The sequence below is a fragment of the Rhopalosiphum maidis genome, chromosome 1, assembly GCF_003676215.2.
Source record: "Rhopalosiphum maidis isolate BTI-1 chromosome 1, ASM367621v3, whole genome shotgun sequence".
NCBI classification, from domain to species: domain Eukaryota; kingdom Metazoa; phylum Arthropoda; class Insecta; order Hemiptera; family Aphididae; genus Rhopalosiphum; species Rhopalosiphum maidis.
In genome coordinates this window covers 58,479,113-58,494,675 of record NC_040877.1, presented here as the reverse complement: position 1 = coordinate 58,494,675, position 15,563 = coordinate 58,479,113, and the positions used below count along the sequence as shown (strand labels likewise).

General features: G+C 24.9%; 1 protein-coding gene across 2 annotated transcripts in view; it reads left to right on the top strand.

Moving 5' to 3' along the window:
* LOC113554673 (protein FAM107B) overlaps positions 1-15,563 on the top strand; it is a 28,686-nt gene that overhangs the window by 6,761 nt on the left and 6,362 nt on the right. The window contains exons 1-2 of one of the 2 annotated variants that reach the window (XM_026958633.1): positions 5,747-5,894; positions 10,660-10,708. In XM_026958633.1, coding sequence (XP_026814434.1) covers positions 5,853-5,894; positions 10,660-10,708 — 91 coding nt within the window. In that variant the 5' untranslated portion in view covers positions 5,747-5,852. Of the gene's footprint in view, positions 1-5,746; positions 5,895-10,659; positions 10,709-15,563 lie in introns of those variants that run through there. The other variant, XM_026958627.1, reaches the window with a different exon arrangement.

The following is a 15,563-nucleotide window of genomic DNA, read 5'->3' as shown; positions in this document are numbered from 1 at the left end:
TATAACTTATAATAATAGCCATTATTTAATATACAATTATACTATATACTAAGCTTGAACTTAAAATATATGTATGTAGTTTTAAAATAGTACCCAAATCGTGATAAATTATTATTATTACTTTGTATTACTAAGTAATGAATGGGTACACATTTTTGTATTTAAAATTTAAACGTATATCGTGCAATTTAAAACAAAAATAGCGGTCAAGTAGATAATCGTTCTTCTGTTCTATCTATAGATACAAGTGTTGAGTATATACCTCTTCATTGCAGTGTTGGTCATTGTTAGAGATGTGATTAATTTAATTTTAATGATAAATTATTAAATGCGATGAAGTTCTGAGTGAAGACAGTCTAACTTTTTGGTTACCCAGGTTACCAAACAATATTTTAAGAATAATCTTAAAATGTTAACAAAATGTTCGTATTTCAGATTTTGAGCGGAGCGATAAATGTATTAATTTTACAATGATGTGTTTTTTTTCTGTAGCACATTGGATTTAGTTGTGACATTGAAAGATTAAAAGTAAATAAATTCCCAGTACTTTTTTTTATATACTTTCGGAAATAAAAAAAATGAATGAAATACGGGAATTTTTACAAAAATCCAATTTTTGACAAAATCTATTTTGGTTTTATTTTTGTGTACCTCGAAAATGGATTACCGTAGATACTTGAAGTGTTCACTAAATTTTTATATAATTATTTTTTAATAACGGTAAAATTATCGAAATATTTCGATTTTTTTTGAAAAGGCATGGATTTTTCAATTTTTTTTTTCTCTAGAAATGTGGATTAAAAATTATTAACTGAGTAGAAGTGCTAGAAATTTAATACAAAACTACTCATAAGTTATTTATTTCTCAATTAAAAAATATTGAAAATCTATTGTCACAACATTTTTTTATAGGCATTAGGTTATAATTTTTACAAAATCTCATAAATTTACATATTATTTTGTAGTTAGAAATTCATAAGAATTGGACCAATATGCTTCATAATTTAATAAAAGATTTGATATAAGTTTTTCTTATATCTGTATACAATTATTAAAAATACATAAGCTTAACTTTTTTTATACGCATTTTAAATTCAAATTTTTACAAAATCACGAAAATTAGTAGTATTTTGTAGTAGAATTTATAAAAACTTTATTTTTTATAGCTGACGTTTAAAAATATAATAATAATACGTTAAACAGATACAGAACATAATAATGTTCTAGTATTTCATGCTGTAACTAACAATTTTAACGATAAATAAAGGTAATATATGTTTTTTTATAAATCAAAAACATTATTCGTAGGGACTTAAAACTTTTACCTATATTATATTTTATTACGCAATAAAATGTTTGACTAATATACGATATTATCTGTTTATAGTTCATACTATATGAACTATACAATTTAGTTTTCTCTTACTTACTGTTTTACAGTATTTACAGAAAAATGTTATTACATTTTGAGTTGTATTAGTTTTATAAAATATGGTATATAAATATATATAGTATTATTATACTAATTACTAATTATATAGTAAATTCAAGTCAATATTTTCGGTAAAGATTATACTAATCTTCCATAATACTAATATAGTAAAATAATCGACTTTAATAACTCTAACATAAAGTATATGTATATCGTGAAATATACCTAAAGTGATAAACTATGTGTAAACACATCATTATAAAATCAATACATATATACATTCATCGTTCTGCTCAGAATCTAAAATATACTGAGTTTAGTTTAAATTAAATTATAAATTAACTAAATATAAAATATATAAGCTAAAACGAAACCTTTGAACGGCTTAAGCTACAGGAATTATATTATTAGATTATTATTATAGCTGCAGGTTTAGACAAAGGCATAAAAAACATGACAAGCACCAAATAAATGTCATAACAATATGATTTTATTTAAAATAATTATAATGCTTTCCGGTATAATGTTCGTATAATAGATTTGATATTAAAAAAGTATGTTACCTTATATTTCTATTTTCAAATAATATTTATGGATTTTGATTCAATTCTGTAATTGTTTAATTAATTTTATGCAGCAATCTAAAAATCCAATACTAAAGTTTTAAAATTAAAATTTTTATAACAATATGCGTTTATAATATTATAATATCTTATAATTATTTGTAAAATGGCTAGAAATAATTTTTTTCTATACATATATAATATATATATATATGAATCCTTATTTGTACGTAATTTATACAATAATTGTTTATTAAAATGAGATTGTGATGGTTTGCAATTATTTGTTACTCTATTTGTGTATAAATATAAGCTACAGTAAACAATATTTTAAAAAGAAAATGATTTTGGCGGAAATGATAACCAACTTATTTTAATGTTAGAAGAAAACGAACATAATTTTCTTGACGAGTGCACTTCGATTAATAATTTCGTTGTTACTATTGTGATTATTCATTGAGATTTCTATTGTAATTATAAATATACTAATATTATTTACAAATAATAAGCTTATTATAATATAGCTTAGTTCTTAGTATTAGTGTTATATTTCATTTTTAATAAGTATTTTTTAAAGCGATTAATACAATGATATGTACTTTTTATTTAAGTTTGTATTTAGCATTATTTAGCTTATTTGACCCTTGCCACTGAGGGTTTATGTTTTTTTTATTATTTATATTATATGAAATAGATTTTAAAATTTTAAAATGTACAATGATCATAATCAGAATAGCTCATCAAACTTAATTTGATCTTTAAAATAATAATTAATAAAGTATATTATTATATATATTCTCAAATAATTATTTTTTAACATATTTTATAATCCCACCAATTTGTAATTTTTTAATATTAATAAAAATACTTTAGCTGATACCTATCGTTTATAATATATATTTTTATAGCTTTTTATTTATAATCTGTATTAGTTATTAGGTGTATAATTATATTTATATTAATTATAAATATATACATTATATATTATAGGTATGTAAAAATTAATTGAATTATACCTATAAGTACTAATTATATAACTATTGCCTCAAACCAATATATCCAGTTAAATATTATAATAAAAATACCTATTTCTATTATTATTTATTGTTGTATATAAGATGATATGTATATAAAGATGTAAGTTTTTTCTTTTGTGGTGACTATATTACACCTTAAGAGCAGTAAAAATAATTATATATAAGTTGATATTATATGGTATACATATATATTTTTACAATAATTAAATATTTAAATACTAATAACTTATTATAATGCATATTTTATACATCAACTTCCGAGCCCTGCTAATAAGTAATAATACAATAAATGCAATATTTTCGGAAAAAATTATATCAATCTACTACAATATTAAAAGTAAAATAATTTATTTTATTAGATATATGTAAAAAAAAACGTAATCACTTGGAGGTATAGACTGGCAGCCTTTTTACGCTCAAAATCGTTATTTGTGTGCAATGTTATATTATCATTGAATTATAATTTAAGAGACCTATGATCCATCCTTCAATTTGTGTACAGCAGAACGGTACTCACTTACCTCTTCTTTTTTTTTAAATAACTGTAAGCTTAAAATTACTCTCATCACACATTTTATAATCTTGTACATTGTAATTTGTAATACATTTCAAAATTTTCGATCTAATTTTTTTATGAAATTTTTATTTTTAAAGTAAAAAGCTTTAGAAAATGTTATGCTAAATGTAAAAAGCATTTTGTTTTTCCTAAAGCATTAAATAGATATTTAAAAAAAAAAAATTTATTGTTTATAAATGTGAAGTTCAATTTGTTATTTAATTCATCAAAATAGCATTAATTTATTGTTTTATGCGGGTTGAACATTAAGAAAATGTCATTTCCATTCCCCACATATATTATGTTAATTCCGTCTTACAAATTTACTACATAGAAAATTTGTTTTCAGCGATTCTAATTTGTAGAAACCTTTAATAATAGTGTGAAAATTTACCTATCATACAACTTAAAGGTATACGAACATTATTTATGTTTTCTTATGGGGTTTTTACAATATTTTAATTTTTTTAATTATAATATTTCACATTCTCATTATTTGCTTAAAATTTAATAAAGTCATTAATCGACCCTTAAATGTATAGAGCGTAACTAGCTTATCAACTAAAGTGTATAGGGCGCAATTATTCTATATCGATTATAGACCCTTTAATGGTTAAGGCGCAATGGTAATCTGCCGTACGCTCTTATAGACGAGATTCGGATAGGTTTGCATTTTTATCAAATGACATAAACGACTTCAAAGTTCAAAGCCTGATATAAAATAATTATTTCAATAAAAAGAGTATAATAAAACGATTTTGGAAATAAACATAAAATGTATTATCTTTAGTTGCGACGTGAGTCACGTGACATTAAGTGCATACCTATATCGAACAAACGATTTTCTTCATTATTCATCTTTAAATTTTAATATTAGTAAACCAATAGGGCATAGGCAATAGTAATTTTATCCTGTGGGTAGAAGAGAGTAATGACATAGCACTTAGAGTCTCAATTATATTATGAATTTCGCATGCACAGTACTATTTTTGTCCAAAATTAACTTAATCTTAACACACAGCTTGAACGAATTTACGCTAAAGGTACTGACGTACTGTCGAGTTTAGCGTCGCTCGACAATGAGCGCGGAACGGCGTGGGTGTTCGGTGAAAAGGGATGACTGACACACATAATGATATAATATTTTATACACAAATGCAAGTGTGGGAGGGCGGTACCGCGTTCCCTGGGCACACCACTCGTCGTCCCTTTCAAGGTCGCCCCCACCGAATGGTCTCCCGCCGTCGCGGAACGCTCAACAACGACGCACAGATATCGTCGCAGTTTCCCGCAAACGGTCGGCAGATGGCACAGTGATCGTTCAGGTTTCATGTCGTTCGGTTGTATATTGCCGTCCAGCTGCTCTCTGTACGTCGTTTAGTGTCAGTCGCCGATATTCGTACACTTCCTATTTGTGTAAGTGTGTTACGTCTGCCGACGTGCCGCATTCGACTAATTACTAAGACCTTTGCTCCACCTACGTTCTCGTCTCAAAATATTTCAATACCGCCAGTTCTTGCACTCACCTACCCCTTGAGCCAGGAGAAAACTACGACGAATGTAACCCCCCAGACTAACCACCGACGTGATATTATTGTTATTATTGTTATTATCAACGATCAGTGTACAGAAACCGGTTTACACTCGTTTAAAATAACAGAATTCCACGACGTACACAGCTTGCTACACTTGTGGGAGCAGGTGTAATCACAACAATTCGTGAGTAAATATTATACATGTACATTGTATACGTCTATATACTAAATTAATTTCATGATACTTTGTAGACTTATCGTATGTCAAATATCTATTATCGTTACTATGAGACCATGAAAAAAGATTTCGAAAATTGTTTAAACGACACTGCTTTGATGTCTTGTAGGTTATGATATTGCACACGGACGAATAAATAGTAAATACAATACCATATCCGTCTGTTTGATCTTCAAACATGCACCGCGCGGAAACGAGTGATTTGAAAATCCGCATGTCCTTATGTGGGGTTACGTAATCGATGTGATAATGAAAATAATCATTGTAGTGTCTTAAAATACATTTTTTTCTAATCTAAATTCCTTGAATTCCATATGTCCATAGTTCTGCTGTATAGTAATTATTTATTTTTTTTTATCTCAAACGTGCGGATTATTGTTTGTCGTCTTATAGTCGTGATGTCGTGTACCTCTACCCACACGTATTAATGTTACATTAGAATACTTCAAAATATACATTATTTAATTGTTTATAATCGAAATGACTAATGGATGTTAATTGTTTTTACGGCGTTGGCGGTTCATGGTGGCAAGGTTGGTGGTAATAATATATAATAGGTACCTAATAGATCTTTTTTTCCTGCTTGGTATAAAATAACTAGCATGCTTTCCTATTTTTTATTATTTGAAATTTAAATAACACATTTTTAAATATTAAAATATGTAGAAATAGGTATCAACCTTTTAATTTTCGACCTTTTAGAAAATTATTTGTTTCTTCGACGTATTTTCTTATAACAGAACGTCCAGTATCTACAACCTACACTAAATTATTGCTGACACAATTATGTGCCCTTTACTCTATATACTACATAATATTATGTAGACTACACCACGATAACCTTTTTTTAATTGACCGACGATAATCATTTTTTTCCACCTTTTATTCGTTATAGTATACAAAAATTCTCTATCGTTTCAATGCATGTAAGATTCATATACACATTGTTGTTTGTCGTATAAATAGTAGGGAGTATATTATTATGTCGCAGTGATCGTTTGGATAATTTTTTTTGTCTCGGATATCAATGCATTTTATCTTCTAGTCACTAGAATAATTATTATGTATCATAATATATTATACTGCAATAGTTTGTTTGTTTTAATACGGTTCAAGTGATGTTTACTTATGTTGAAAACATGTGGGTGTAACTTCGATAATACGAAGCAACCTTGAAAAACTTATAAAATTGCATCGTAATAATAATTATGGAAAACACATTTCAAAACGTTTTGCTATAGGAGTAACTCATGTGGGACCAGTGTACCAGCTAAATTATTTTAACTGTCAACATTCAAAATTAAATTTAAATTTATGTTTTTTTATTATTAAATTAATTATAATTCATTAGGTATTATAACTTAATATTGTATTTATATTTATAACGTATTAGGTTTACGACTACAGTATGTTTTTTTTAATGTTTATGATATCTAGTATCTACGTCATTCTATAAAGCCATGTCGTTCATATTATGTGAAAGTAAAACTATTAATAATTTTTATTTGGGTATTCTTTAATGTAATATATTAATATCAAATGTATATTTGAAACACTGATATCAAAAATATTAGTTTCTATTTTTGTTTTAACAATATTTAATTCAATTTTAGATATTAACAAAAAAAAAATACATAAGTATATAAGTAAAAGTATCTGATAAAACGTGTTTTTTAAATTTAATTAAGTAGGTGTCTACACTATACTGTATACACCATGTAGTAGATACTCTATAATTTTGATTTTAGAAATCTGAGTTAATAACTATTAACTTTAATTTGTATTCAATATAGATTTTATGTTATTAAGTTTATTATATTTTGTCACTTTTTTCAATCTGTGAATGTATGATATATCTAAAAATTCTACTTTTTAGGTACTACAAATTATAAATTACTTTGATAAGTATTGAAGTTTACATAATATGTAATATTATCTTTATGACTATATAATAATTTATTATATCTTTTCAAATAAATTTGTCATAACGTTAAATATTGTTTATCTATAATGAATGGTAAGCTAAACTTTTTAAGTTCATGATTTTTAAAATTAAATTTTTTATTGTGTTATAAATCAGATAGAACCAATTTTTATATTATTTTAAATTAAACACATTTTTAATATTCTTTCAACATATAGATATTTAATCAATTGTATATTAATATCTGTTGGTGTGTGAAAAAAAAATGACCGTTGAGCATTGAAAGCTTTCTGTACTTTTTAGTATTTTTTTGTTCTATACATTTATTTTGTATATTATAATGTTATATAATTTGTAAATTTGTCAACATGAAACATCGAAAAAAATAAAGTTAATTGAACGTACTATATGTGTTATGATTATGAAAAAGGTGTTGCTTATAGTCATCGTATCGCAATCGTATTAAACATCCAAGATAAAAATTAGTGTCATCTGTTTAAAAGAACATTACAAGCGAGATTGCAAGTGATTATATATGTACATACGATTGTTATCTAATCTTCGTGAGTAGTAAATAATTCGCTGCACATGCACGAATATAGCTATTATATTATTATAATTTGAATATCCGGTTTTTACCCCTTCTGCATTACTGTTACTTTTGTTATTAAACTTATCACTACAGGCAACGGATGTTATGGTTTTTTCCCCTTCATCACGTGTGATTTTGTTTAGAACTAGATGCGTAAAAAAAAACTGTAATCTGTAGTGAAACGAGTTTCAGACAATAAAAAGTGTTAAAGTCTTGCGTATATGGAGTTTGCCCCTCTTATATTTTTTTATTCATTATTTATAATTTAATCATTTGCCCTGCCTGAATGGTACCGCATTCAAACCCGGATGGACCGGTACTATCAAATAACGTTCAACTGACAACTGACAACTTTCAAATTTTTAATTTTTTAATTTGACTATTATTTTATATTACATTATATCTAACATTACTTAATCACTATCACATAACCTAATATTTACAATAATACATTAAATTTAATTTAATTATGCTATTTGCTAGTATAAAATTAATAAAATTTTATGTAATTTTATTATATTATATGGCTATACATGTAATGTGTATTTAACGTCCAAGTTTTATTAACATTTGTTTTCCTATACTCAATTTTAGACACGTGTTACGATAATTTATACCAAATATATTGAAGAATATTTTCAGTTTGCTATTATCACTTAAAACATTTTGAAAATCGTATACAGGCGCTTATGAATAATGTACATTTACATTAATATTCGGAGGGGACAATTTATTAGCGTGTAGTGGCACTTTAGAATTTATTTATAATATTTATGAGAAAAAATAGCTATTTAATATTTAGTAGAAAATAAAAACCATATTTAAGTATAAATTTATTTTCATGATTAAAATTTGTTATTTGTTAATTAAATTGATATATAATTATACTCTTCTAATTAAACCATTTTTACAAAACATTTTTTTGTTATAAACTAGACACTTATTTAATATAGCTGAATTGAATAATTGAATATTTTTTATATTATAATTTATTTATTACTTTATATTATTTAAGACACAGGTCAGTAAGTAAATAAATGACAATTCCATTCAAAATAATGAGCATTAATATTATGAGTTTACGAGTTATATTCTCGTAAGAATTGATAAGCAGATGATAAAATTATCTCATTATAAACATTAAAACGATACAATTTCAAACTAATATACAATTTATGAGTTAATGTTATTATTGTTATTCAATTTACAGTTTTAAATTGATCTGAATAATTAGTCAAATATCAATAAAAAATAATAATATTAAAATTGATTTTTTCTTTAGAACGCAATTATTATCTGCAGTTAACACCTTTGAATGATTATAACATATATTTAGTCTTCAATAACGTATATAGTTTATATAATTTATATAATTTTTAAGGAAGTAATACTGTTTGCCAATGTTATGATACTGGTCACATTCATAGTATAGCAGACTTCAATCAGTAACAGTTAACAATTTTAAAATACATAAAATATATTCTATTATATTTTAAAGGACTCGATTCTAACTAAAGTATACTTATAAGTATCATAGCCCATGCCAAGAAATGTCCATTCCTGTTGTCTAAGGTATCATTAAACTCCATGATAAAAGATTTTAATACATTCGTAAATCCTCTGATAAATTCTGATATTACATTCCTTGAAATTCCACCCTCGCGAAAAAATAAATAATTAATTCAGTAGACGACTAAACCATACATATTTATTTTTATCGTGATATTTATAAACTTAACACAAATACTAACTGTTAAAAGTAATTTGCAGATTATATTATTTGATCAACAAAACAAAAAAATCTATTAGTTATTTTTACTTAAATATTTGTATGTTTTTAATGAAATTATAAATCGAGTTTCGTAATACATGATTTCAAAAATCAACTATTACTATCTAAATTTTAATGAATTTAGTTCATAAATATATCATAAATTCATAAGTCACAACACTCATAAAGTCCTAAGTCAAATTCATCAGTTAAGCTAGGAAATTATTTTTAAATTTTTACATATTTGTATATGGTTTTGAGAAATCTTTGAGAAAATTGTTGTTTGATACTAACATAAGACTACAGTATATTAAAATCTAATATGGATGTAAATATCATATTCTTTTGAAAATCCAATAATCTTTTAAGACATCGTAAAATATTATTTCAAAATGCTTTATTATGAAAAAAAATTAAAAATTGATTATTTTAAGTTATGAATGTATAATTACTAAAGCTAACGAACATATTATAATATAGAAGGTGCTATTATTAAACAGTCACTCATTATCTGCATCGTGCAGGTTACGTTATTAAGAAATACCGAAATCATTAGACTATAATCAACTAAGATGAGGCTTAGTTCACTTGTAGAAGTAGCTTGAATTTAACATAAAAAAAATCACGTGACAATAATATATCTACTAATATGGACAATTTATTACCAAAATAATTAATGAACATAAACATTTTTTATATGATAATTATATCGACATAACGTATAGTATCCAAAACCATGGAGATTAAAATTAATTAATGTATCATTTAAAAATAAAAATAGGTAATGTTTATTTTTGTTTTTTATTTTATGTATGGTTGCTACTGAAATATCAAACTAAATTATTATATGAAAATAGAATTATTATTCTAATCAATTTTAGTTAAACTAATAAATTTAAATTACAACTCAATATTTTTTAGAAACGCCAAATATTTTATGAATACAATTAATACATTTTGGGTACATTTAAGTCTAAATCAAGTGAATTTTAATGAATATTTTTTTTTCAGGCAGATAACAAAAGTCTCGATGGGCAGAAACATCAACATCAATTAAATAGTAAGTAAACACAAACTATACCTATAACTATTAATTCATAAGTAAAAATTAAAAAACGATAAATTTTCTAAGTAAAAGTAATTATTATAGTTGAATAAAAAAAATTAGAAAACCGCTCTGTTATACGTATAGAATTTACTTCGTTATTATTCAATGCTTGGTCACTAATGGATTTGTCAAATTTAAAATCGATGATAATCTATTCATACAAGTATCGATTCTGAACAAAGGGGTTTGGTGAAGTTTAACAATTTTATTAATTTGTAGCAACAAAATTATTTGCCAACTGTTATGCTTTTGATGGTTATTTTTTTTTTATTCAAACGTTTAAAAAATAATAAATATTATGACTATGTATTTTGATATTTTTACTTGCTGTAAAAATAACTTATGATTACAATTAATCAAGCTGTCTGACTTAGAATATTGAAAACAGAAACTTTCATCATGATATAAAAAGACACTTAAGGGCTAAGGCACACAAAAAAATCACATTGTAAAACTCAAGTCCATTCATCGTTTCGTTCAGAATCTAAAATTGCATTAATTTAAATTTGTTTGGAAAAATGTTAACATAAATTATTGGTATGTAGAAAAATACAGTGCTATATATTATGTAAGTAAAAGCTAGATAATTTTGGGCAGGAGAGGAAAAAATGGATTTATTTAATTAGGATTTATCAAATATTCAACATTGTCGTTCGGAGTCTGACTGGCATATTATTATCTTTTATTTTTTATTTACATTTTGTTTAATACCGCTTAACATGGATTTTTCTTCAAATAAAAATTTTGATAAGTATAAGTATGTAAAATATTGATAGGATAAATAGATTACGAAATTGTGTAACACTTCTAATTCATACCTATACTGTTTTGATGTGTATAAAATTGCGACAATTTATTACAGACTTATTTTGTAATTATAAACGATCGAAAAGCAAATAAATAGTACAAATAAAATATATTTCTTTGTGTATATTGGATACAATAACTAACAAGTTATTGAATCAATAAATAAAAACATTTTATTATTAAATTCTATTATAAACTATAACCTACCTATAGAAATAATTTATAATGGATATTACTTACTAGGTGTGACGGAATTGTGTTATTAAGCACTTCCTACTTACTTTATACTATTCTATAATATTACGTATTAAGTTACATTCGTATATAAAGATTATATATTTTCACAGACGTTCTACATCCATATTTTATATCTTATTGAATGTAATTACTAATTATTTAAATTATTTAGTTCATTTTAGTTTTAGTTTATGACTTATCAATAATGGTAATATATTTATAAACCCATACCTGATTTTTTATTAATTATAACTAGGGATGACAAGTTGTAAGATTTATTGTTTTGTGAGAAAAATTGTATCAAAAATAGTTACAAATTTACTAAAAATGCATTAATTTTCACAAACGGGTTTGAAAAAATACAAAAATATGGAAAAAACTACTAACTGAACTCATTAGATTATAGAACAAATTTTTAACTAACCTAACTATAAATAGAAGACATTGAAAACAATATACAATTTCTATAATTTCTCATCCCTAATTATGACGGTTCAGCTATTTAAAGAATTGTTTGAGACTGAAAATAATAATTATTGATAGTTACCTTTTACCTACACTTACAATGTGTAGTAAAAAGTAGTTATGTACGTCTAATCCGAGTAATCCTATTAATCTTAAAGTAAGTTTTATTTATAATATGCTTATGTGTTCACACACTATTATAAACACAAATGTCTACACTTAACGATATAATTAAGTTACTAAACTTTAGTATAGATTTTAATACATAGCAGTAGTAAACCGATATTTTTCAAAATATATTATAATTTATGACATTATCACTAAACTATATATTGAGATTATTGTTTAATTTTTATTTCGTTTCAATTTTATCTCAGAGTATGTTTAATTTTGTTTTTACAAGTATTACAATTAGTCGTCGACTTATAAATTATGTAAATTATTTTTGTATAATTTAATTCTATAGTAATATAGTATTCCTATATCTAATAGATCCCTATAATATTGCTATTTTATACTAAAATAATAGTTCTTAACACAATTAGTATTGTACTTAACAAACTGTTTAAACATTTTTTCGTAATCCATGTTTTTTATATAAATAATATGATTGTAGTATGTAAGTCTATATCTAATGGCAACTAATGCCGAGGGTTATTTCAAAGATACATTAAAATTTAAAGCATAATTTTTGTTTTATGATTCATATGACATGAGTTCATACTAAATTATTCCTCTATACATAATTGATATACAAAAAATAATGTCTAAAATATATTTAAATGACACTAATAAGTTTTTCGTAGTTTCTATCATTATTTAAAATAAATTTTCATAAAGTTACAATTTCAGCACAAAAAGGCGAATAATTTGATATAAGATACACATATATCTAGCGGCAAAATCATGAACTTCAGATGAAAAATATAAACAACTGAAAACATTATTATTGTGTGGAGTGAAAAACTACTCACTTAATGTTATCACAACAATAAAAATTTGATATTAGTGGTACTATTGATCTTAGGTAAAAAAATACTACTTTCTAGGACTTTTTGTCGGGAATATTTAGTATAGATTTCTATATATAATACTTTTTGAAATATATCATATACTAATTTTGTACCTAAACTAAATTTTAATCAATTTTTAGAGGTAGTTTCACTTACAAAATTTTTTAAAATATATTTTCCCATCATCCTAATGTTTTTTAAAATAAGTATATTTTTGTCGGTTAAAATATTAAGTCAAGCATGAAAGGGGTTAATGACACTACTTGTAATTTCTAAGATATTTATTACTTATAAACAAAAATATATTGATAATACATTTATATATAAAGCTACAGAACAATAAAAATCTTCACAAAAACTCAAATCCGTTTATTAGTTTATTATATAAAATAATCGTGATCTAAGTGAAAGACTTTCCAATCGACGTTTTTATATACAAACGTCCAACATACAAAACAAACGTGAGTTATGCATAAAGTCTACTCGTTTGCTCGCTGGGGTGAATTAATACGTTTCAGAGTTTCTAGTACATTTTTTTCTGTTAATATACAATGAGTAGTCTCTTTTTGTTCATTAATACAATTTAATAGATGAATGGGATCATTATAATATTATATATATACAGTGTGCCAATCGATTTAGTTTCCGGTTCTCTATGTAATTCATCGGTAAACGGAACCCATTTGTTGCGCCGATTTATTTCGATATGCATTTATATATATATTATTTAAAGTATATAGTATCTACCATTTACACATAGAATAGACGTGCCGAACAATGAAAAATCTAAAATGTATACAATAATGTAAACACGTTATCTTTGACACTCGGACGGCGATTGTAGGTCACTCGGACGATCGTGACCGACTTGTGTCCGTGCCACTATAATAATATTGTATCAGCAGCGTACACAATCGAACAAACGTTTATTTCATAAAAAAAAAAGATTCCGCGGCGCCGCCCGGCATGTTGTATTACGTATCGTAGGAAGCGATTGCGGCTTATTATTAATACAATATAGTGCCATCGCAAATTGAATATCAACACGTGAGAATCGCACGTACGCGTTTGAAACAATGACCGAGACGAATGATTCGATCGATTGAAATGACGAGCATACAGTATATTCGTGAGAAAACTTCCTGTATGGTATTTTGTGTTCGAAAGGTATATACTAACACGTAGCTATTAATTGGATTTCAGAAGAACGGATTTCTTGACCTCGCGCGTTCTGACCCATAGGTCGTTCCAAGGTTAGGGGATGTCAACTATAATGGCGATTATTACGCGTATTCACTTTTGCAGAAGACTTGCTTTCTACTATATTTATATTAAGGGGCCACCACACCAACATTTTTGTTTTCTATGTTTATTTCCTACATAATATAGGAACAAAGATATTCAGTATTTCCACGATTACGATTCTCTAGTTCAGATTACGGTAAAGGCACCAGTTATTATATATTTTATAAAGAAGAATATTTCCTGTGTATTACCGGATATATTTTTAATAAATATAAGCATGTTTTAATATAAAATAATTTTGATTATTGTTTTAATAACTAAATCAAAAATGTAAATATTGAAAATCTATCGGGTCAATGCACAGGAAATATTCTTCTTTAAAAAAATATATAATTCGCCCTAAACTATATAATACAATACGTATATAATATCGACTATCAAACAATAATATTAAAAAAAATAATAATAATAATAACATAATAACAATTGCTATTTAACCATATTTTCGTATACTATGCTCACATATACCACATTACCAGAATTTCACCGGACGCATTATGATGCAGAAAATTACCCTTTAAAGCGCAAATTTTTTCAAAACAGAAATTTTTAGCTTTCATATCAGGGATTTAATCATTATTATTTTTAATTATATGGAATAATATGTTATGATTTATTCTTTAATTACATATTATTATGTTTTTTTATGTACATACAAGTTATTTCATCATAATTTATACACACATATATATATATATATGAGTACCTATATAATTTTATTCTAAAGGTTAGATTTGAAAAGATGATATTAATAGACGCTGATGCGGCTGGCGTATTTTATAAGTGCAAAGGTTCGAATTTTATTTGATATATCAAATTTAAACATATTTAAAATTAATAGGTAATTAATAATTAAATATACTTACTATATACTTATATTTTTTAATTATAAATATAAGACTGAAAAAAAGTTATATTTGGAACATTATGTGATTAATCGGTATTAATAATATAATACGCATGACACCATTACTATTAAA